General features: G+C 40.0%; 1 protein-coding gene across 2 annotated transcripts in view; it reads left to right on the forward strand.

Annotated features, from left to right (window-relative positions):
- Window positions 1–4,143: 4,143 nt before the first annotated feature.
- ar (androgen receptor) overlaps window positions 4,144–25,729 on the forward strand; it is a 46,362-nt gene continuing 24,776 nt past the window's right edge. Inside the window, exons 1-4 of one of the 2 annotated variants that reach the window (XM_052457200.1) lie at window positions 4,144–4,249; window positions 4,380–6,578; window positions 16,862–17,013; window positions 21,561–21,677. In XM_052457200.1, coding sequence (XP_052313160.1) covers window positions 5,152–6,578; window positions 16,862–17,013; window positions 21,561–21,677 — 1,696 coding nt within the window. In that variant the 5' untranslated portion in view covers window positions 4,144–4,249; window positions 4,380–5,151. The remainder of the gene's footprint in view (window positions 4,250–4,379; window positions 6,579–16,861; window positions 17,014–21,560; window positions 21,678–25,729) is intronic. The other variant, XM_035780656.2, reaches the window with a different exon arrangement.

A 25,729-nucleotide genomic window follows, 5' to 3' on the forward strand; every position in this document is an offset into this window, starting at 1 on the left:
ACATATGGTGTCGGGACAAAGCTGTGGACATCATACAGCAGAAATGATGAAATATAGTTATTTGAAGTCAATCATATTATTAATTACAAATTATAGTGCATGCATTGTAGCTGGTTATATTGTGTATGTTTCAGGGTGGTCTGGATTGTCCATGGACTCAGCTGGAGAAACAAAACATGATTATTTTAATAGTTTTTCAATCATATAATTGTAATTCATAGATGAAAGCTCTTCTTTATTCACTGATTTAATCAGTACTCCCTGTTGGGTTATTGCCTGAATGTTTTATATTTTGCACATAATAGAACTCCCTGTTCTTACCTCTCAGGCAAGAAATGGTAGAGGACTATACATATTTGAACAGTCAGTTTAGGTTTAGGTATAAACTGGAGCAATATTATCTAATGACAGTTATTCTTTCAATCACTTTTGCAAAATGTTCAGATGTAAATGATATATTTTCTAAACTCTAAGTCCAAAACTCTAAACTGATAACACATGCAATGTCCATGTTCAGAATATTTTGATTGTGCATTCAAACATCTTTCACCCCAGAGTCATTCAGGCAAAATCAAAATGATCCCTGAAACACCATAAGAACATTTAGTTTAGCGTCCAATATTCATGATAGGCTCATCATTTAGGCATTTTAACTTCCATTTAATCCAATAGCAAAAACTACAAGATACACATTTCAAAATTGTTATTTTTGAATTGCTGAATAGAAAGAATTGTAGATAATAAATATAATTGTCCATAGAGTATTTGTCTATAACTTGACATGCCATTTAAAAAATAATAATAATTTGAATCCAATGGCAGGTTGTGATTATGTTGAGAAATATGTTAGTTTAAGGTTACATTATCCTTATACAGTACATACATAGGACAAATAATCAGAAAGATCATTAGAGATTTTGACCTAGCCTAGAATAGATGGGTGCATAGCTGCGGGAAGTAGGGGTGCTGAGGGTTCTGCAACACCCCCTGAAAAATCAGAAAATAAATAACAAATATTAATAAAAAATAAAAAAAGATAATACTGGCCTTTAATAGTCCTGTATTAGCGAACCGATATAGCCATCTGCAGCGAAGCATGGGAAAAAAGATTTGTCCAGCCCTCCCCTCCCCCTACCCCACAATTGCTTCCCGCGTCTATGGATGGGTGGGGTTGTGATGTTGTATAGAAAGTTAATGTAGTTGATAAATATGATGTTACATATCTTAGTACTTGTGTAAATATTCCGAATTTAGACAATGAACTCAGTTTGCTCCGTTTGCTGGTAAATGTAGTGCACTGACCAGAGGGCTAAATTTCACATACTTGTCCGCTTTTCTCAAGCTAAGGCTATTTGATAAGTTAAGAACTTCATAATGCAAGACATTAAGGTATGAAACAACTGGAATGGTAATGACATCTATGGGCCCACCTTGGGGTGTCAAAGGTCATACATGCATGCATTTTGGGATATATTGCGCCATTGTGGGCAGTGTTGGGATGTGCTCTATTATCACATGGTACCCTGTTAAATACACCGAATTTTACAGAACAAGGAGACCCATTTGGGAGACCCTAGAACTTTTAGCTATATAGAGTCATCATAGATTTTGTCAATAATCAGTCGCAACAGCCTATTTTAAAGCTACCATTAATTTCAATGGGAAGGAACTGCATTGATTTTCCATGTCCATAACTGAATAAATAATAAGTGTGTAATAAGGGTGTAATAAGACCGATAATGGCTTAAAATGTGTGTTGCAACAAGGAAACCCAACCCAAAATGATGGCCTAAGTATGTCAGTTATGCAATTAATTAAAGTTGGAGGTTAACATACACCTTAGCCAAATGCATTTAACCTCAGTTTTTCACAATTAATGACATCTAACCCTAGTAAAAATTCCATGTCTTAGGTCAGTTAGGATCACCACTTTATTTTAAGAATGTGAAATGTCAGACTAATAGTAGAGAGAATGATTTATTTAAGCTTTTATTTCTTTCATCACATTCCCAGTAGGTAAGAAGTTTGCATACACTCAATTAGTATTTGGTAGCATTGCCTTTAACATTACATTTACATTTAAGTCATTTAGCAGACGCTCTTATCCAGAGCGACTTACAAATTGGCTTTAAATTCTTTAACTTGGGTCAAACGTCCCACAATAAGTTGGGGGAATTTTGGCCCATTCCTCCTGACAGAGCTGGTGTAACCGAGTCAGGTTTTTAGGCCTCCTTGCTCGCACACGCCTTTTCAGTTCTGCCCAAAAATGTTCTATATGATTGAGGTCTTTGTGATGGCCACTCCAATACCTTGACTTTGTTGTCCTTAAGCCATTTTGCCACAACTTTGGAAGTATGCTTGGGGTCATTGTCCATATGGAAGAGCCATTTGCGACCAAGCTTTAACTTCCTGATTGACTGTCTTGAGATGTTGCTTCAATATATCCACATCATTGTCCTACCTCATGATGCCATCTATTTTGTGAAGTGCACCAGTCCCTCCTGCAGCAAAGCACCCCACAACATGATGCTGCCACCCCCGTGCTTCACGGTTGGGATGGGGTTCTTCGGCTTGCAAGCATCCTCCTTTTCCCTCCAAACATGACAATGGTCATTATGGCCAAACAGTTCTGTTTTTGTTTCATCAGACCAGGGAACATTTCTCCAAAAAGTACCATCTTTGTCCCTATGTGCAGTTGCAAACCGTAATCTGTCTAATTTATGACGGTTTTGGAGCATTGGCTTCTTCCTTGCTGAGTGGCCTTTCAGGTTATGTTGATATAGGACTCGTTTTACTTTGGAAATAGATGCTTTTGTACCCATTTCCTCCAGCATCTTCACAAGGTCCTTTGTTGTTGTTCTGGGATTTATTAGCACTTTTCGCACCAAAGTACGTTCAATTCTAGGAGACAGAACGCATCCCCTTCCTGAGTAGTATGACAGCTGCCTGGGTGAATGGTGTTTATACTTGTGTACTATTGTTTGTACAGATGAACGTGGTATATTCAGGCATTTTCAAATTACTCCCAAGGATGAACCAGACATGTGGAGGTCTCCAATTTTTTTCTGAGGTTTTGGCTGATTTCATTTGATTTTTCCATGATATCAAGCAAAGAGGCACTGAGTTTGAAGGTATGCATTGAAATACATCCACAGGTACACCTCCAACTGATTCAAATGATGTTAATTAGTCATGGCTTCTTAAGCCATAACATAATTTCTGGTATTTTCTAAGCTGTTTAAAGGCACAGTCAACTTAGTGTATGTAAACTTCTGACCCACTGGAATTGTGATTAAGTGAAATAATCTGTCTGTAAACAATTGTTGGAAAAATTGCACAAAGTATGACATTACCCCATAATGACAAAAACTGGTTTTTAGAAATGTTTGCAAATGTATCAATAAAGGTATTCAGACCCTTTGCTATGAGACTCGAAATTGAGCTCAGGTGCATCCTGTTTCCATTGATCATCCTTGAGATTTTTCTACAACTTGATTCAATTGATTTTGGCCAAATATTTCTGCTGGCCCATGGACTAATGTGGTATATCATTATTTGTGTTCTATGGGCGTAATAGAAGTATTTACTCCCAAACCATCCTCTCTTGTCTGGAGGTCCTGCATTTTGTATCTATTAGGCCTACACTATCAATGAAATGAACCTTTGCAAGAATGTTCTTTTAATATTTGTTGTGTGTGCTCATTTCTCTTGTGTTTTTTTTTGACACATTAGATGACATTTACATAGTTATTACATTACATAATCAAAGGGTGTTCATATAGGTAAATCATTATGATGTTTGATAAGGAATTATTAAATGTTTTGTTATACAACAATCTATGTTTTAGTAAAGACATATATTGGCCCATGCACTCTGCATTTAGGGAAAACCTTTTGCGTGAGCATGTTGGACCAGTTATGTTCCAGTTGGATGGAGTCTTATCCCAGGTGGCACCAATGCTGTTGCTCTTGTTGCTCTTGTGAGCAACCTGCTACTGCCTAAGGAGAGTGGTTGAAAGTTGTTTTGGATAACTGTGTCAGCGATGTAAGCCTGTGGTGGTGGCAGTTGTAAACGCCATGTATTTTTAGTAGCTACAAGCATTGCATGATGAGCAGTGATGTATCATCATGCATAATGGCAAAATTAGACCTGTGCTCTGCCACTGCATGTCCACGACACCGACTCAGCCAACTCTAACCTTTTTGTTTTAGGCTACTGTGGGTTGGTCCCGATTTCAACCGTATCTAAGTAAGTAATTGCATGATTTTCATATTTAATATTCACATGGACTGTCTAGCCTACTCCTATCGATATATTTTGAATGACTCTATGTATGCCTACTGGCCTTAATCCAAGGAATGTATTATTTCGTCACTAGGGAATGTTGCCAAACTCAAAGGCTGACGGCAAAAAGGAACTCAAGGACTTTGGAAGCGAACTTCGTCCATACACAAATTTGCAGCAAACCAAACATTCTTAAAACCAAGAATTCAACTGTTCTATCGGGGTGTTCAGTTGTTTGATAACTTTTGTAGGTGCTTCACTCGTTTGTAGGCTATAACCTTTAAATGAATATTAAACGTTAGGATAGGCCAACTGGAGGAGTTTCATAGGTGAAACAGGCAGCGCTTCTCTCCGGCAACGCATTTGCCATATTGGACACAGACAATTTTTTACCATTGCACAGTCTCTCAAGAGGAAGAAAAAACACGATTATAGTCCATCGACAGAACTCATCACTTCAGGCAGTTTCATTTTCGCCTTCATGAATGGTGAGCGCAAATCTGTCATGAAGGATATTTCTGCTGGCTATATGTCAAAATGTATGGATCCGTGAGCAAAATGTTAATCAAATGTTTTATTCATGAAATAACGACATATTCGTTTTCATAAACGTTTTTATATAAACTGGGTAAATAGTGTGTGGTTTAGGCTACAAACTTCTGACAAAAAACTGTTCAATTACGCAATAGGGCAATCCTCCTATTTTTTTTTTAGTCTCAGTCTAATTATTGCCTCATTGTTTTGTTAACTGGAATAGGGCTATGACTTTAAATTCTTATTAATGTGGCCTACTTGATCAATTCCGTTTTCTTAAAGATTTTTTCAACTCTGACGGCCTATCAGCGTAAACGCCTTTTTTTTGGACTATGGAGATTCCAGTTGGATTAGGAGGAGTTTGTGACTCCCCAAACATAGTTTTTCGCGGACCTTTCCAAAACGTTTTCCACAACGTGAAAGCTACACTGCCTAGTAACACTACTGTCACCGAAACCTTGGACTTTTCTAGTTCGTACAGTTTCATGCAGAATAAACACCCCTGGGAGATGCGCCAAACTAACCGGCAATCACCCCGAAAAGAAATATCGTCAGGGACGGCTCGCAATTCTGACATTGAAGTGAGGGAAGATGACAGCATTAGTTTTTCCAGGACACTCGAATCGGATGCAAGACGTATCCATTTTGCCAAAAGCTCAACAGGAAACAAACCCGGGTTTTCCTCTGTGAACGAATTAGACTATCCAAACGCGAATGGATACGGATCCGGTCGCCCTGGACCGTTAGCCTGCAACACTAAACAACAGTGCTGTCAACCAGCTGTGCCCCATCACGGAGTGGAGTTAAGTCCTAACAGTTACGCCCGTGTGGCGAACAGTTGTTCCAATTCTGCCTGCACAACCATATCAGAAACGGCGAGGGAGCTCTGCAACGCTGTCTCTGTGTCGCTGGGATTGACCATGGACTTGAATGAGATGAATGACCTGGGACCTAATTACGCACCATCCAGTGCAAATGACCAAAGTCAAGGCAACTATTTGTTTCAGGTGCCTATATTGAATTGTTCTGGAGCTGAAGAAAACGTCTCCATTACAGAATACAAATGCCCTAGTGAGCGCAATGCCAGGCCACTACAAAGTGATACACGAGTTGAGATGTTTAAAAGTTCCCCAGCAAATGACCTTACAGAAGAAGTGGCGACCATGGAGCACCTTAGCTCCAGACATCCATCCACAGGTGAACAGGAATTTAGACTGAATGAAAAGAGTGATGACCCGACTTCAAAAGAAACAGAGAATTCTCTGAGTACAAGAGCACGCTCTGCATCTTGTCATTTTGACCCACTGTTGCCAGCACACTTGGCACACTTCAGTCAAACTGACCCAGACAGAATCTTGTCTCATGTCATCCCAGCTCATGTCTGTGAAACTGGAGAAACAATGGAGGACAAATATGCTGACTACTTACAACAACAGTACAGTGTCAAGATAAAATATGAGGCCATTAGTAATGAACCTGCCGGAACGTCATGGGGCTCTCAGTACAACGGGTATAATGACAATGACAACACACACTATGGACCGAGGCAGGGTATGAATCCATACAGTGCGGGACCAGACTCCGGGTTCATTTGTAACCCTTATGAATATGAGCGGGGTGGTGGTCTGGTGCGCAGAGAGCGGCCAACTTCTGAGCAGTGGTACCCGGGCGGGATGCTAGGGAGGATGCCCTATCCCAACTCCCCGTACTTAAAGAATGAGGTCGGTGACTGGCTGGATGTCTCTTACACAGATGCCAGGTAAGAAGGTTATTAAAACTCACAAATTCACAAACACTTTACGTTACAGTGCCCTTATTAAGGGGTAATTAACCTACATGTTTAAATGCAGTGTAACAAAGCAATCTTTCACCTGTCAAGTTTTAAGTTATGTGCTGCATAATTCTTCATCCCCTCTTCCAACAGACTATCACAATGTACTTACTCTATAGTAGACTACTGTTATATTTATGATGTATTTGATCAAAAACAAAATCAACGACCCCATTGTCAAATGGTTATATTGCAAATTATATAGTGCTGTATTGTATTATCTTTATGAATGTACATCAGTAGTAACAATGACATCAGTAGTAACATGAGTTAGACCACTATTGATTCTGAAAAGGATAGCTGTGAATAGTGTTGAAGGAACAGAAAAAAGACCACATTTGACCAGTTCAGATTTTTTAAACATAGAGGAATTGCAAAGTTCCACCTCCATATCTTCCTGATCACACTCCAGTCAGCTATGGGGTTTCCCATTGATGCACATGTCTTTCTCTCAGGGACTTTGCAGACAATGCAAACAAGGTCATTTGTTAGGCACTTGCTCATTGTCATTACAGCAAATAAAGATGTTATCCAGCCTACTTTGTAGCCTACTTTGAGCATCTATAGTTATAAGCTCTGAATAGTGTATGCCCAGAGTGCTCGTCTGTTTTGCTTTTTTAAACATGACGTTCTAGGCTTCATTAGAACTTATGTAAATGATGTTGTGTGTGTATATCTTTGTCCTCTGATTTAATTGGACACAAAGCCAAAAGCCACATGATTTAAGTATTTGTTGTGTACAGATCCATGGAACAGTTCTCAGCAGTAAAATAATACATTTGTTAGGCTACTTTGAAAACGAACTTCCAACATAAATTTGGTCAACCTGCATGTAGAATGTGCAACTAATATCATGCAAAATCTCTGCAAAGCAAGCATTGCATTTGTAGTGTCTATATTACACTGACTACGGTCCTTGAGCAAATGCTAGTTGTCTTAATGTTTTACTCACAGTGGTTTGATGCTTGGTGTAGTTGTAGTAGGATGGGATAAAATGACGCGAAAGAGAGCCCCTATTTGACCAAGCATGGTCTGAAGTTCCGTGATCAGGATCATTGCGCAATACTAGAATCCCAGTTTTTACTATTCAATATCTGGTTTTGCATATTGTTGAAGTTTGAGAAGCAGGAATCTCAAATTACCAGAAAACAGACATTTTTACTTCCTTTCTGAGCTAATTTTTGAATAAATATCTGAGCAAATGTTGCTAAATATTCTTGTTGCTCTCACCTGGAGGTTGACACACTCATTTAACTTCCTGCTCTTTATTTCTGAGGAAAGGTTGCTAAATGAGAGCTATAACTGTACAGTGTAATGTATATGGTGTACATAATTTTCATTCAACAGTACTGTATGTGCTCAGAAATCTGCCCAGAGAGGTAGTAAAATCAATCTCAACTTTAAAGGGGAACTGTAATGTTTCAAGAACTTATCATGTAGCCTACAGAGTATGAGGAAGACATTATATACATACTAGATGCTCTGTGAAGATTGACTTCTAAGGGTCAGTAACAATTCAATGAACAGACTTTCTTATCTTACACACAAGGCATCACATACCCTAACACTGAATGGAGGGAGAATCTGTTATCGGTCCAGTCACAATGTTTTTCATTTCACTCCAAAAATAGCTACCGATGTTCTCAACTCCCATATATTCAGAACAAGAAATGCTATAAAATCATGTTTACAGTATAAACTGTTTACTAACATGATCACATGAGACGCGGACCTCTATTAATTTATATTCAGGAAATATCTCAAACAAATTTCTTCCTTCCTGCCCTGTGAGAAATCTTTCTCTAAATCCGACTGATTTGGGGTTCAAATGTGTTTACACAATATACAGTGATCACATAATAATACAGTTGGACACATCCATTCCTTCTGTAAAGCTTGTTAAAGTAAAATACTAATTGTATGTGCCATTTTTAAGCATGAGAAATGATCATGAAGATATTAAGACATCATTTTTAGATGTGGGTTGAGAGACACGTCTCTGTCTGCAACTTGAAACTCAGCAATACAGCAATTATGTTCAACCAGAAGACAACTAGGCATCTCTATAATATCTGTTAAAGGGAGAATTATTTCTCTAATTTCAGGATAATAGTGCATCTTTGGTGCCCTTACTTGTTGATTAATTTTGCCCTGTAGTTTTCTAATTTGCTACTTGCATTTACAAGATGTTTCTAAGATATTGAAGTGGTATTGGAATTATAATCAAACAATTGCATGTATTGTAATGGGTAGCAATAGCATCAGATTTGCAGGTTTGCGTGTATTTCTCATTTCCACATTGTCACAAATATGTACATTTAGGACTACTTTGATTAATGTCATGAGATAGAGATAGTTCTATATAAGGTAACTATGGTGACGTACTTTACTGTCCGTTTGACAGCAGCCCAACATTATTCATACACATGGCCTTATTTTAGAATCCCTTTGTCTCTCTTGGAGAGCTCATCTCTATACGTTTTAACATGGTCTAATAGGCCGATTATAACTCATCCCAAGCTTGAGTTCCCATGTGAATTTCATTGTTTATTGAATTACCCCCCATAGACAAAATAGTATTGTCTCTGTCAGAAAATGCTTCACAGTGTGGCATTGACACTTACATTGTTCTGAGCTGCAGTATAACAGCAGTAACTACAATTCAACCAAACATAGACCTAATACATCACATTGAGTGCTTTTAAGAGTGTTATTTTTGTCCATATAAACAGTAACCCTCCCCCCTTCTGGAATACATTGTGTGTATACGGTCCTAGAAATATAGCCAGCTTGTTACTGTGAAGGTACAACCAGACCATGTATTTTCAATTACACATGATGTTCTTGTGTGTGGGCGGCAGGTAGCCTAGCGGTTAAGAGCGTTGGGCCAGTAACCGAATGCGCGCTGGTTTGAATCACCAGGCCGGGAAGATGTGAAAATCTGCTATTCTGTCCATGAGCGTGGCAGTTAACCCCCAACAACAAGTGCTGCCCGGGCGCCAATGATGTCAGTTATGGCAGCTCCCGCATCTTTCTGATTCAGAGGGGTTGGGTTAAATGCAGAAGACACATTTCGGTTGAATGCATTCAGTTGCGCAACTGACTTGGTATCCCCCTTTCCCCATTGTAATAGCTTCCTCGGTTGGATGGTTTTATAAGCAATGTACTGTACGATCCAAGGGTATATATTATTTTAATAGACTGGAACTACACTATATTTACAAAAGTATATGGACACCCCTTAAAATTAGTGGATTCAGCTATTTCAGTCACACCCATTGCTGACAGGTGTATAAAATCGAGCACATAGCCATGCAATCTCCATAGACAAACACTGACAGTAGAATGGCCTTACTGAAAAGCTCAGTGACTTTCAACTTGTCATCATCATAGGATGCCACCTTTCCAACAAGCCAGTTTGTCAAGTTTCTGCCCTGCTAGATCTGCCCCAGTCAAATGTAAAAGTTTTTATTGTGAAGTGGAAACGTCTAGGAGCAACAACGGCTCAGCCGCAAAGTGGTAGTCCCCACAAACTCACAGAATGGGACCGCCGAGTGCTGAAGCGCGTAGCGTGTAATAAAACCCTCTGTCCTCAGTTGCAACACTCATTAACGAGCTACAAACTGCCTCTGGAAGCACGGTCAGCAGAATAACTGTTCGTCGGGAGCTTCATTTAATAGGTTTCCATTGCCGAGCAGCCTCACACAAGCCCAAGATCACCATGCGCAATGCCAAGCATCGGCTAGAGTGGCGTAAAGCTCCCCGAAGCCATGGAAACATGTTCTCTGGAGTGATGAATCACACTTCACCATCTGGCAGTCCGAATCTGTGTTTGGCGGATGCCTGGAGAATGCTACCTGCCCCAATGCGTAGTGCCAACTGTAAAGTTTGGTGGAGGAGGAATAATGGTCTGAGGCTGTTTTTCATGGTTCGGGCTAGACCTCTCAGTTTCAGTGATGGGAAATCTTAATGCTACAGCATACAATGACATTCTAGATGATTCTATGCTTCCAACTTTGTTGCAACAGTTTGGGGAAGGCCCTTTCCTGTTTCAGCATGACAATGCACAAAGCGAGGTCCATACAGAAAAGATTTGTCGAGATCGGTGTGGAAGAACTTGACTGGCCTGCAAAAAGCCCTGACCTCAACCCCATTGAACACCTTTGGGACGAATTGGAATGTCGACTGTGAGCCAGGCCTAATCGCCAAACATCAGTGCCCCGACCTCACTAATGCTCTTGTGGCTAAATGGAATCAAGTCCCCGCAGTAATGTTCCAACATCTAGTAGAAAGCCTTCCCAGAAGTGTGGAGGCTGTTATAACTGCAAAGGGGCGACCAACTCCATATTAATGCCCATCATTTTGAAATGAGATGTTCCACGAGCATGTGTCCACATACTTTTGGTCAAGTAGTGTTTCACCAACCACGTTACATAGATGGTACAGAGGGTAAAGTGTACAGTGCCTATAGAAAGTCTACACCCATCTTGGATTTCTTCACATTTTGTTACAAGTACAAGTAGGATTAAAATTGATTTAATTGTTATTTTTTTGTCAACGTTCTACACAAAATATACTAATGTCAGTGGAAGAAACGTACAAAAATTTGTTTAAGATTCATTAAAAAATAAACACTAATATACCTTGATTACAGCTTTGAGTCTTCATCAGTAAGTCTCATTAGAGCTTTTCCCAATTTTTCAAGCTCTGTCAGGGTTTTGGGGATAATGACTAGACTGTAATTTACAAGTCTTGCAATATATTCTCAAGCAGATTTAAGTCTAAACTGTAACTTGGCCACTCAGGAACATTCACTCCCTTTTTGATAAGCAAGTCCAGTGTCGATTTGGCTTCTTGTTGTAGGTTATTATCAAATCAAATCAAACTTTCGGCCATCCGGTTGGCCATTTTGATTAGTTGTTCAGCAGTCTTATGGCTTGGGGGTCAGTCTATGACTTTGGTGACTGTAGTCTTTGACCATTTTTGGGCCTTCCTCGGACACCGCCTAGTATATAGGTCCTGGATGTCAGGAAGCTTGGCACCAGTGATGTACTGGGCCATACGCATTACCCTCTATAGCGCCTTACGGTCAGATGCTGAGCAGTTGCCATACCAGGCAGTGATGCAACTGGTCAGGATGCTCTCGACAGTGCAGCTGTAGAACTTTTTGAGAATCTGGGGACTCATGCCAAGTCTTTTCAGTCTCCTGAGGGGAAAAGGTGTTGTCGTGCTGAATCAGGTTAGGATTCCTCTAGGATTTTGTACTTAGCTCTTGTACTTAGCTCCAGCCCGTTTCTTTTCATCCTGAAAAACTCCCCAGTCTTTGCAGATGTCAAGCATACCATTCCCATGATGGAGCCACCACCATGCTGTGATGTGTTGTTGGATTTGCCCCAAACATAAGGCATTGCATTTAAGCCAAAAAGTGTATTTCTTTGCCGTGTTTGTTGCAATATTAGTTTAGTGCCTTGTTGCATACATATGCATGTCTTGGAATTTTTATTCTGTATATTTGTGTTCGTCTTTTCACTCTGTCATTTAGGCCATTATTGTGGAGTCACGACAATGTTGTTGATCCACCCATCACAGCCATTGAACTCTGTCGCTGTTTTAAAATCACCAATGGCCTCATGGTGACATCCCTAAGCAGTTTCCTTCCTGTCCTTTAGCTCAGTTCAGAAAGAAGACTGCATCTCTGATGTGTCTGGGTGGTTTGATACATCGTCCATCCATATACAATTTTTTACTTGACCATGCTTAAAGAGATATTCAATGTATGATTTGTTATTTTTACCCATCTATCAATCACTGTCCTTCTTTATGAGGCTTTAAAAAGCTCCCTGGTCTTTTAGTTTAATCTGTGCGTGAAATTCAATACTTGACTGAGGGACCTTACAGATATTTTAGGTACAGTATGTGGAACAGAGGAAGGGGCCGTCATTCAATTTAACTTGATATATAACAAAATATCATTTGTTAAGCCAAATTTGACTTCTGAACTCTTTTAGGCTTGCCTCAACAAAGGGGATGAATACTTATGCAGGGACTATATGGTAGTTATTTCATTTGTATAATTATTTTTTCACTTTGACATTATGGAGTATTTTGTGTGGATCAATGACACAACAATTACAATTAAATCTATTTCAATCTCACTTTGTAACACAACAAAATGTGGAAAAAAGTAAAAAAAATATAGACTTTCTATATGCACTATAAATGTTAAATTTGGCCAGTAATAATATATATAATGTATATTCTCAAATGAGAATAGATACTGTAGTTCCAAAAAGGTCAGTACAGTGAGTAAATAGGAACCTGGAAGTGTTGAAAAACAAGATAGACCTCAAAAAGGCTTGTTAGGCAAAGGGTCAATTAAGTTGTCCATTTCTGTTGCAGCAATTATGCTCTGTTTGGTGTCAAAATAGATTTTTGCCTTACTCAGCAGTCACTGGCACCTAACACCTGTATTTTTGGGCTGCTACTTACCTTTAGCTGTCATCACCATGCCTATTTGCATATTTTTCACTATTAATGAAGATGAAGTTGTTCTACATTTTCCACATTATAGCAGCCAACCATGTTTCCAACCAATATCACACATGCGGTATAGTTCTTTACACTGTAAGTTTCAGGTTTAAAATAACAGTACAAATAGTTACTACCACATTACATTGACCATATTTACTTAACATTTCAGGGTGAGGGTTTGAGTTTGTAGTTACATTGAAAAATAACTACAACACCTGTTCTTTCCATGACATAGACTGACCAGGTGAGTCCAGGTTAAGCTATGATCCCTTATTTATGTCACTTGTTAAATCCACTTCAATCAATATAGATGAAGGGGAGGAGATAGGTTAAATAATGATTTTTAAGCTTTGAGACAATTGAGACATGGATTGAGTAAGTGTGCCAGTCAAGACAAAAGATTTAAGCGCCTTTGAACGGGGTATGGTAGTAGGTGTCAGACACACCGGTTTGTGTCAAGAACTGCAACGCTAATGGGTTTTTCATGCTCAACAGTTTGCCATGTGTATCAAGAATGGTCCACCACCCAAAGGACATGCAGCTAACTTGACACAACTGTGGGAGGCATTGGAGTCAACAACGCTTTTGACACCTTGTAGAGTCCATGCCCAGACGAATTGAGGCTGTTCTGAGGGCAAAATGGGGGGTGCAACTAAATATTAGGAAGGTGTTCCTAATGTTTGGTATACTCAGTGTATATGCCACTGACTTAGAAGGCATGTGCGCACGTGTGCTCTTTTTGAGAACAAAGGGCTGGATGCACTAATGCTCAGTAGGCCACTGCTGATGTTGATGACCTAACCATCCGATCCACTTATGGTGAATTTACCTGAGATTCTAAATTACTCTCCAAATTGCACCTTAAGCGTGCAAGTGCTGTGCTAATGACGATTCATATGTCAGCCACACACCACTCACAGTGTATTATCTGGATTCCACAGTCTGAAATGTCTAAGTGTTATGATGCAAGATTTATATCAGATCTGGAACTTACAAACCATATGGCTATTACAGTAGCTCCAATTGGCTTATGGGCTACATTCTTCATATCAGCCCTCCTCTACTCCAGCCAATAAGCTTACATAAAATACAGAATAGCTTATTTTGCTCATGTTGAGTAGTCATTCACTTAGGCTACATTTCATCGGGGGAAATGTTAGATGTCTGGGTTAGATGGGGTGGGTACACAGAACATCTGCAAAATTCTGTGGGTACATGGCATGTCTGTGACAGAGTGAACAGTAATTTCTGAAGGAATACAATATAAAAGTTTGACTTTTTGTTTGTTATCCTCAATGATTTTAAAAATACAATTTATATGTGGAGATTTTTCTGTGTTGTCAAAATAGTCAGAAAGGAATTCCACTTTTCTAACCTTTTCCGTTTCCCCCCTGCTTTGCCATGCCATGCCCCAGTTTACATTCATATTCTTACGCCATGTTGACATCCACAGGATATGCCATCAACTATATAATTTTCAGAAGTATTATCATCATCACATATCCTCATTTTGGATTTCCAACAATTCCAATTATTTCCTTAAAGGTTTATAGCTAAAATGGATAAGAGCAGCATAGAGTAACATTTATATCCTTGCATTGATTACATTAATAATTTCATCACACATTTGAAGTACCTACATTTATTACTGATTTTATGATTAACCAGATCAGTCACTCTCAATATCTATGGATTAATTAACCAGTATTTCCCCTAGTTTTGTCAATGATCATGGAAGGGGTGTGTGTGTGGCTAATTTCCAGGAAAACAAATGTCATGCAATCCCATGCGTTTTGCTGTGGCTAATTCTGTGTTCTTATGCTCAAATAGTATAACAAAACCAATCGGGACCCCCTGGGCATGTGCCCTGTGTGCCCCGTCAGTAATCCAGCCATGACAAAAAATACTCTTAAATACATTATTTTTAGGATGTTCAATTCTCCCTTAGTGTCTAGCTTTATTTGGGTGATTTCTAGTTCTCAAAGATTATATTATTTTAAAATATATAGTTTAATGATCTTTTCTACATACTTCCTGTCTGGCTTTAGGAACAATTTAGTGGTGCGCTGCTGCTTAGTGAATATATGGGAAACACTGAATTACTTCAATCTCCCAGTAACATCAGACCAGGTCATCAGAACAGAATTATACTCATCATATTAAGGCACTGAAACTGAGCTTTGTGCTTTATTCTCTAACAGCTGGCTTTTCTGGCTCTAGATTCTGACCAAGAGCCAGTGGGCATTTAGCCTACTGCTGATACTGTAGAGAGGACTGTTTTGCTGCTTGGTTATAAGCTTTGTCCTTGTGTTTTTTACATAGAGCCTTGACACCTAACGCTATACGTCATTGAGGTATAGTTATGTCTGTACACACTGTCCAATCTCTTCCTGTGCTGACAGCTGCAGTAGAGCACCCCTCTTGCCCCCCTTGGCCCTGGCACTGCTGTTCCCACCTTTCCCACACTCTCAAGTCATCACACCCTCTGCCCAGCTCTGATTAGAAATCAGATACATTCTTACCCAGTCTGGTTCACCCGATGAGGATCTCACTCAGAAACTGTGAATCTGAGGGAGAAAAGTGAAAATGCTTAAATAATCTGGATCTGTGAATCAAATGAACTTTTCACTAATTATAAAGAACCACACAAATAGGGTATTCACTTGATGGCAGTAGTATTGCACATAAGGCCTCAATGTGAGGAGTCGTATAGAATGCCAGCCAGAGGAAATCACGTTTAATTTTGATCAGGGACCATGGTCCAGATTGGATTTCAGCTTTTGTGTGGGGTGTTAAGTGTCAGTGGTGTATACACTGAGATACCAAACATTAGGAACACCTTCCTAATATTGAGTTGCACCCCTCCCCCCTGTTGCCCTCGGAACAGCCTCAATTTGTTGGCATGGACTTTACAAGGTGTCAAAGCGTTCCATAGGGATGCTGGCCCATGTTGACTCCAATGCTTCCCACAGTTGTGTCAAGTTGGCTGGATGTCCTTTGGGTGGTGGACCATTCATGATACACATGAGAAACTGTTGAGTGTGAATCAATCAAACCGGTGCACTTGGCACCTACTACCATACCCATACGCTTAAATATTTGGCACACATATACAATCCAGGTCTCAATTGTCTCAAGGCTTAAAATCCTTCTTTAACCTGTCTCCTCCCCTTCATCTACACTGATTGAAGTGGATTTAACAAGTGACATAAATAAGGGATCATAGCTTTCACCTGTATTCACCTAGTCAATCTATGTCATGGAATGTATGTGTTTTGTATAGTCGGTGTATATCACAATGTTTATTTTTTTTAAGCAAAATAACAACTTGCTTAAGCGACGTGCCTTTCATAATGTTAGCAATTGTTCTGTGCTTGTCAATTTGTCATATCATGACAATCAAGCTCTGCTGTTACACTATTGTAGTTTTGATTAATTTGAATATTCCATTAGTCCATTCTCAATGGTTTCACCCCTGAAGGAAAAATTACAGGCCTCAAGCATTAGGTTATGGTCACTTCTGTTAAAATGTCAGGACACAACTTATCAGAGTGTATGTAGTGGCAAAAGAGAGAGGCAGAGGGTAATAGGAACACATGTGCTTATTGAAGGATGCTGTTGAGTAATTATGTACTGTTTGTTTGTGATGTTTCTAAAAAGCCTTTAATATGTTCCTAAAGGTTTGAGGGTGGCAGAGACCACATGTTCCCCATGGAGTTCTTCTTCCCGCCCCAGAGGACCTGTCTGATCTGTGCAGATGAAGCATCTGGCTGCCACTATGGAGCGCTAACCTGTGGCAGCTGCAAAGTGTTCTTCAAGAGAGCTGCAGAAGGTAAGACTGGATAAAGTAATATGCCATTGCACCTCTCCACACAGGAGAAAGAGCAGAGCATCAATGGTGGAAATGGGATCCATAAACCAGATCCACCTCTCATGCTTTTTGGAAATAATGTATTAGATATAATGATGCCGTAAGAAAAATAGTTCTTAATCTCTATGTTTTTCAAAGGACAATACCCATAGTATTGACATGGTTTATTTGGAATATGTCAAAACCAATCTATGTACATTTTTTACAAAATTGCCAGAAGTTACATTCATCCTCGTCTACCCATCTGGGAAATCCTCATATGGAAAGTCATTACATTTTTTCAGTGAATCAACCTGTGAGTCATATGACATATGAAATCCTGTTTCTGAGTAAAAGCTCATGATTATGAGCAGGGATGGGCACAGCTAATCGAATATCCAGATATCTGGCCTGACATAGGTATGCTAAGTTTCCCACTTCAAATAGCAATTACAGTCACGCACCTAACAGTTTCTACAAGATTTGACAAAGATCAATAAAAAACAATCACCAGAAACTCCCAGCGCATAAAAGGGTTAGTTGTTTAGCAACAAAACCGACATTTGCGCAACTATGGGGCAAAACAGACAGGATTGGCTTAGATTGTTAACAACATGTAAACTACACTGAACAAAAATATGAACGCAACATGTTCCATGAGCTGAAATAAAAGATCCCAGAAAATGTTCCATATGCACAAAAAGCTTATTCCTCTCAAATTCTGTGCACAAATTTGTTTACATCCTTTCTAGTGAGCATTTCTCCATTGCCAAAATAATCCATCCACCTGTCAGGTGTGGCATATCAAGAAGCTGATTAAATAGCATGATCATTACTAGGGTTGCACATTTTGAGGAATATTCAGAGGTGGAAACTTTCAGTGGGAATATATGGGAATTAATGGAAACATATGCAAATTCATATGAATACCATTTAATTGTAGATGTTTTATGCATTGGATATATTTACCATATCATATGGAGACAGAAACATAAACCTTTTACCTTATCATAAGTAGATATATTTGCAAATAATTAAATCCTTCCAATAGAAATGTAAAAAACAATTTAGTTACAAATTGGACTTTAATTAAATGAGTTGTTCCTTCACATGGGATGATTTCACTGAACAACAAAAGAAAGGGAATATTGAATGATCCCCAATGATATATCGCATCTCCCAAAAATGTTTTCAACATACATCTGTAAAATTATACATCTAGAAACTGAAGCTTTGGTGGTCTTTCTCTCAGGCTTCCATGTCTTCTCCCTGGACCTCCTTAATGTCCACTTCTTGAACATAAAACTCTGAGGCCTCATCTTCACTGTCATTTTCCAACCTTGTTGAGGATGGCTCATTGTCAGGCTCAAAAAGCGATCCACAAAGTCCCTTCCACCAGGTGGCTGATGAGATATGTTGGCACGACTGCCATGTTGCATCTCCATCCCAAAGCCCTTGCTTTGGAAGTGTACTTCGCCAGACTGCCAAGAACCTTGCTCTCATCCAGGCCAAGGTGACGAGACACAGTAGTGATGACACCATAGGCCTTGTTGATCTCAGTACCAGACAGGATACTCTTGCCAGCATACTTGGGGTCCGACATGTACGCTGTGGCGTGTATGGGCTTCAGGCAGAAGTCTTAATGCTTTTTGATGTATTTCAGAACTGCAGTTTCCTCTGCTTGTAGCAACAGTGAAGTGGACAGGGCAGTATGGATTTCTTCTCTTACATCTGCAAGCAGAGTCTGAACACCAGACAGGATGGCATTGTCTCCCTCAATCCGTGCAATAGCTAATGCTATAGGTTTCAGGAGTTTCAGGCTGCTTACCACTCTCTCCCAAAATACATCATCCGGGAGGATCCTCTTGATGGGGCTGTCTATTTCAGCAGACTGTGATATGGCCATTTCTTGGAGAGACTCCTTCCCCTCCAGGAGGCTGTCAAACATGATGACACCCCAACGGGTGTTGCTGGGCAGCTTCAATGTGGTGCTCTTATTCTTCTCACTTTGCTTGGTGAGGTAGAGTTCTGCTATAACTTGATGACTGTTCACATACCTAACCATTTCATTGGCTCTCTTGTAAAGTGTATCCATTGTTTTCAGTGCCATGATGTCCTTGAAGAGCAGATTCAATGCACGAGCAGCACAGCCAATGGGGGTGATGTGAGGGTAGGACTTCTCCACTTTAGACCAAGCAGCCTTCATGTTCGCAGCATTGTCTGTCATCAGTGCAAATACCATCTGTGGTCCAAGGTCATTGATGACTGCCTTCAGCTCATCTGCAATGTAGAGACTGGTGTGTCTGTTGTCCCTTGTGTCTGTGCTCTTATAGAATACTGGTTGAGGGGTTTTTCCTTGCCCACGAACATTCGACCATCCATCAGAGATGATTGCAATACAGTCTGCTTTCTCTATGATTTGCTTGACCTTCACTTGAACTCTGTTGAACTCTGCATCCAGCAAATGAGTAGATAAAGCATGTCTGGTTGGAGGGGTGTATGCTGGGAGAAGAACATTCAGAAATATCTTCCAATACATATTGCCTGTGAGCATCAGAGGTGAACCAGTTGCATACAGAGCTCAAGCAAGACATTCATCAGCATTTCTCTGACTACGTACCTCCACTGAGTCAAAAACACTTCTGATTCCAGGAGGACCATGAGCAGTTGCTATTGATAAGGTGTCTGATTCATAATTTTCACCTCGAATAGATGTAGAGCGACTTTTGTCAGAGGTTGCTTGTTGTGAGCTCTGAGGGAACTTTGTGCACTTGGCCAGATGATTCTGCATCTTTGTTGCATTCTTCACACATGATTTGGCACAGTATTTCCAAATGTACACAGCTTTTCCTTCTACATTAGCTGCAGTGAAATGTTTCCACACATCAGATAGTGCACGTGGCATTTTCCTGTAAAGATGAGGAAAAAATGAGTAAAAATAAATACAATTCCATGTACAGATAAATAGTTAAGCAGTTAGATTAAACAACTCCTTTGTAAGGTAAATGTTATAAAATGAAACATGTATGGAAACAGGTGAATTAACACTCTTCAGTTAACAGGCTCAAGCAAGCTAAAACCCACATGGTAGCAAAAACTAACTAGCAGAAAATGTTAACAAGTTAGAAATGATTTAAACACACTTTTCTGTAGGCTACTATTTACTAGTTAACAAAAAAATAATGTATGTCAGATAAAATATATTCACCCCTCCCCTACCAGAAAGCATGTAGTCCTTGGCTTAGACAGTGTGGGCTCAATAGCATCTCATTAGTGTGCAAGATCTTGAGAATCAGCTGTACATGTGATGGAAGAGTGCACTTCACATGTGATGGAAGAATGCACTGTGCATGCAGAGGGTTGCAATTCCATTGAATTGGGGATAGTTTAACCAAAATATGCACATCGGGCTCCGCTCCCGAGCATACTCCTCGCCAATGTCCAGTCTCTTGACAACAAGGTAGACGAAATCCGAGCAAGGGTTGCCTTCCAGAGAGACATCAGAGATTATAACGTTCTTTGTTTCACGGAAACATGGCTCACTCTGGATACGTCATCAGAGTCGGTACAACCACCTGGCTTCTTCACGCATCGCGCAGACAGAAACAAACATCTCTCTGGTAAGAAGAAGGGCGGGGGTGTATTCCTTATGATTAACGAGACGGGGTGTGATCATAACAACATACTGGAAATCAAGTCCTTTTGTTCACCTGACCTAGAATTCCTTACAATCAAATGCCGACCGCATTATCTACCAAGAGAATTCTCTTCCATCATAATCACAGTAGTGTATATCCCGTAGCTTCAAGCTTGCCTTGAAGTGCTGGGCATCTTATTATGACATGCATTATCTGAATTAGGTCCACAGAATTGGAGGAACTTTGAATGTCTTTGAACTTCCGAGTTGGTTTAATATTGGACCAGAGAAAACGTTACCTAGCTAGTTAACAAGCTTCTGTATGCAGAGCTGCGCTAGAATTAAAAATACGTCTAACCTTTTTGTTAGTATAATTAACTAGCATTGAAAAAGTCAATCCATGCTTCTCTAATTAAACATCTAATTTCGGAATAACGTCAATAGGCTACAGTAACCTATGCTTCATAGGGGGAGGGGCAGGTAGCACACACACACACATACACACACTCACTGTAAAATATTTCCAGCTGGCAAGCAGATGCTGGAAAAACTTCCTGAGCGACAGAGTGAGGGCTTTTGCATAGGCGCTTTGTTGTGGGACTGGAAAGAAATGCCCGGAATGTAAAATAACGTTATTAACCGGTTCCCATGCTTTTAAAATAACAGTTCCAGAACAGTATAGATCACTTTCGTTTTTGGTTCGGGTTCTGTTACTCAAAAAATGTTGTTATTTTCCGGTTTTCGGTTCTGTTTCCTGAACCGGTTCCAACCATTGGTTTCTGTGGTAATCATTTATGACTTACAACCATGTTACAACCATGATGTAACTTTCCTCCTCATTCAAAATAGAATTTCGTATTCTCTTATTCTTATCTTTGTTTGTCTTTGTTAGGTAAACAGAAATACCTGTGTGCCAGCAGAAACGACTGCACCATCGACAAGCTTAGACGGAAGAACTGCCCATCATGTCGACTGAGGAAGTGTTTTGAAGCTGGGATGACCCTCGGAGGTAAATACAACTATCAAGTCAATTTATTAAGTCACTGAGAAATATAAAGTACTTAGTGATCCATCCGCCCACCCACTGATCGATTATCATGGACAAAAGTGTGTGTATGTGCAAAACATTAAGAATACCTTCCTTATATTGAGTTGCAACTAGGGCTGTTACGGTGACTGTATTACCACCACACTGGCAGTCACGAGTCATGACCGCAGTCAAATTCCATCTGACCGTTTAGTAACAGTAACTAGGCTTCTCCAAGCTCTGATGCTGCTGATGGTCATTAGTAGCCTACCAAACTTGCTAATTGCCTGGTGCTCAGGACTTTATTGTCCCTCTAATCACTCTGACATCAATGCAAATGTAATCAAAAATCAAATCAAACACCTCATGAGAGCCCATGAGCTCATGTTGCACAACATTTCTATAGGCTATGCAATTGTGTGAGAAAACAGAGTTTTGAAGACCTCTATTAAATATAGGAGGATCCAATCAGCTTTCTATAGGCTAGGTATACTATATTTATTTCTAAACTTTCCTAATATTAAGCACATAGCTTATCTTTACAACAGGAGTATAGCCTACCTGGCTGGCATGAAAATGAACCATGGGAAAAGCGTCCTGCATTCGCTATTTAAGTGCATAGATGACATTTAAAAAAAATCCCTGCCCACGTTCTGAGATAGTTGCATGATAATGGTCCATTCTAAATCAAAACTCATTTCACACATATATTATTTAGTATATGAAAAGACAAGATTAAATCAATAATAGTCTGATGGGTAACAATATTAGCCTATCACCCGTGAATGATATTTCACTTGAATGATACCCAGCTTGTGTGCAATAGAGCAAGAAACAGTGCATGCTTATTTTCTGCAACTTTTTTCAAATCATAGTCTCACACCTCATGTAGCCTAGCCCATAGGCCTATATGTTTTGATAAGGTTTGTAATCACAACTAACGTGTCCAAATAACTTCTTAAAATTAAGCACATTAATCTGCTTTAAAACCGGTGTAGAGCCTAACTGGCATACATAGGCGGCGTGTGAGTTTCTGAGCACTTTTATAATAAGCATTACATGCATAATCGCATTTGTGGTCACTTTTGAGAATGGTGTTTTCCCGCTAATTGATTGCATTTTGGAACATTCATGCTTATAGCCTATGGTCGTGTGCATATTGCTGTGCTTACAATGTGAAGAAATAGCCTAATAGTTTATCAACATTTTAAGTTAAATGTTCTGAATTGTTGCATCAGCCTCATTCCACTTTTTCTCTGATTATGATCTTGTCTCATCACTGCAACTCCCCAACGAGCTCGGGAGAAGCGAAGGTCGAGTCATGCGTCCTCCAAAACATGACTTGCCAAGCCGCACTTCTTAACGCCCGCTCGCTTAACCCGGAAGCCAGCTGTACCAATGTAATGGAGGAAACACCATTCCACTGATGACCGGAGTCAGCCTGCAGATGCCCGGCTCGCCACAAGGAGTCACTAGCGCGCGATGAGCTAAGTAAAACCCCCGCGGCCAAACCCGGACAACGCTGGGCTAATTGTGTGCCGCCATATTGGACTCCCGATCACAGCTGGTTGAGACACAGATTGGAATCAAACCCCATTGCAGTGTTTTAGACTGCTGCGCCACTCGGGAGGCCCTGCCTCTTTACTTCTTAAAGGTTATTTGATGAAAGTGGTTGTATTAATTTAGGATCTATCGTATCCCACAATTTATTTATCGCACAGAAGGACAAGGTGAACAATAGAATAAGTCAACTTTTGTACTATGGGGGAATAGTAGATTGACGTAGGCTAGTGCTTTTTCTGTTCATTTAGCCTACTCATCTTGTTGGCTGACAAAAAATAAATGTGGACAGTTCTTATAACATCTTAAATATGCGCCTCGGATTTCGATAAGAAGGAAGTGCGCAGTGGAGTCCCCGGTGTGTCTGTCTTTACTTGTAGCCTTCTTCAGAGCTGAGATAGATGCCTCTGAGAAGAGCCCAATCACATGACAGACATTGGCGAATAAGAATTGCGATATCTGAGAGAGGCATGTGAGTGAGAGGTGCTTCGGAAGACGCAGCTGGGAGAAGGGAATTACAATTATTATAATCAGCCAAAGGGCATAAAGGCCGCTTTCTGCAAAAGGCATGGATTTTAGGAGGATGCCGCCGGGAAAATAGAGGCTTTTATCAAGTGCTGGTCAATTTGTGAATGAGTGACTGATGAAGTGTGTGCAGCCTGTGCAAGAAACAAAGCAGAGCTCATGCCTTTCGTGCAACTTTTTTCAAATCATCATTAGTCGCATCATGCAGCATCATGTTCTGGTGGTCCTTCTGTGGCTCAGTTGGTAGAGCATGGCGCTTGTAACGCCAGGGTAGTGGGTTCAATTCCCGGGACCACCCATACGTAGAATGTATGCACACATGACTGTAAGTCGCTTTGGATAAAAGCGTCTGCTAAATGGCATATATTATTATTATATATTATGCTTGTATCACAACTAAAGTTGCATAAATAACTCTAAATTAAGCATATAGCAGGACCTGTTTCTTTGTTAACCACTCAACACAGAATAGCCGCATGTGGACACTCCCTCAGAAATCGTTTGGAGAAAACATCCTTTCTATTTCATTCAGCTATGTTAAAATGAATAGTTCATACTATAAAATAATCAAAATTAATGCCACGGAATTCTAAGCAAATCTTGTCTGCTAAATGAACTAGTATAGGCCATAGCCATATGGCATAGCCAGATCAGGGCCTAACATAAGGACAGCTCAGAGTAAGATATTCTGTTCTTCTGAAATATATTACATTTTCTTCATGTCATGTTTCTTTAGACTTAATAATAAATAATGAACTTATTGTGATGGTGTAGGCTATATTAAATTGATTTATTAGACTTATTAAAATGTAGATGTTCCAAAGGTCTACATCAGTGGCTTGTAGGCTATATGTGGAGGTGCTAAATGTGTTTATGTTAATCAATGGCCAATTACCATGAGACTGGCAGTTATTTGCTTGACAATCATGGGATGACAAAATTTCATGACCGCCACAGCCCTAGTTCCCTCAGAACTGCCTCAATTTGTTGGGGCATAGACTCTACAAGGTGTCAATAGCGTTCCACAGGGATGCTGGCCCATGTTGACTCCAATGCTTCCCACAGTTGTGTCAATTTGGCTGGATGTCCTTTGGGTGGTGGACCATTCTTAATACACACGGGAAACTGTTGAGCGTGAAAAAACACAGCAGCGGTGCAATTCTTGACACTCAAACTGGTGTACCTGGCACCTTCTACTATACCCCGTTAAAATGTACTTAAATATTTTGTCTTGCCCATTCACCCTCTGAATGGCACACATTCACAATCCATATCTCAATTGTCTCAAGGCTTAAAACATATTATTTAACCTGTCTCCTCCCCTTCATCTACACTGATTGAAGTGGATTTACCAAGTGACATTAATAAGGGATCATAGCTTTCAACTGGATTCACCTGTTCAGTCTATGTCATGGAAAGAGCAGGTGTTCTTAATGTGTTGTACACTCAGTGTATATACAGCATGAGCACATTTCTCATTTTAGGGCATACAACTGAACTACAGGGTTAAACTCAGCATGGAGGATTTTTCTGCAATGCTCCCGTCAGTCTAAGTACCTGATTTCTTGTGAATGTTGCAACCAGTACTACACATCTTAGCCAGCTCTCTTGAATCGCTGCATCACAAAGGGAAATACTACTGCTAATCAAGCCTCTGACTGTGCCACCAGGCAATTTAGACCTATTTCATTCACTTTCCCTTACAGTCACCCAGAGCTGTTTGTCGTATTAGGTCTCAAAGATGGACATGTGCTGGACAAATTTCCGTTCTTGTGTTCAATTTTCACTCCCTTCCATTTTCTCATTCTGTTAACGGTGAAAATTGCACAGAGAAGCACAAAGCTGACATGAGACATGTGAATTAAAGGAGCAGAAATGCTGGTAATTTAGCCACCAGACGCTGACAAGCCCATGGGGGAAAATGCGATGTGATGCTGTGATTGTCAGGG

Source organism: Oncorhynchus keta, chromosome 11 (assembly GCF_023373465.1).
Source record: "Oncorhynchus keta strain PuntledgeMale-10-30-2019 chromosome 11, Oket_V2, whole genome shotgun sequence".
NCBI lineage: Eukaryota > Metazoa > Chordata > Actinopteri > Salmoniformes > Salmonidae > Oncorhynchus > Oncorhynchus keta.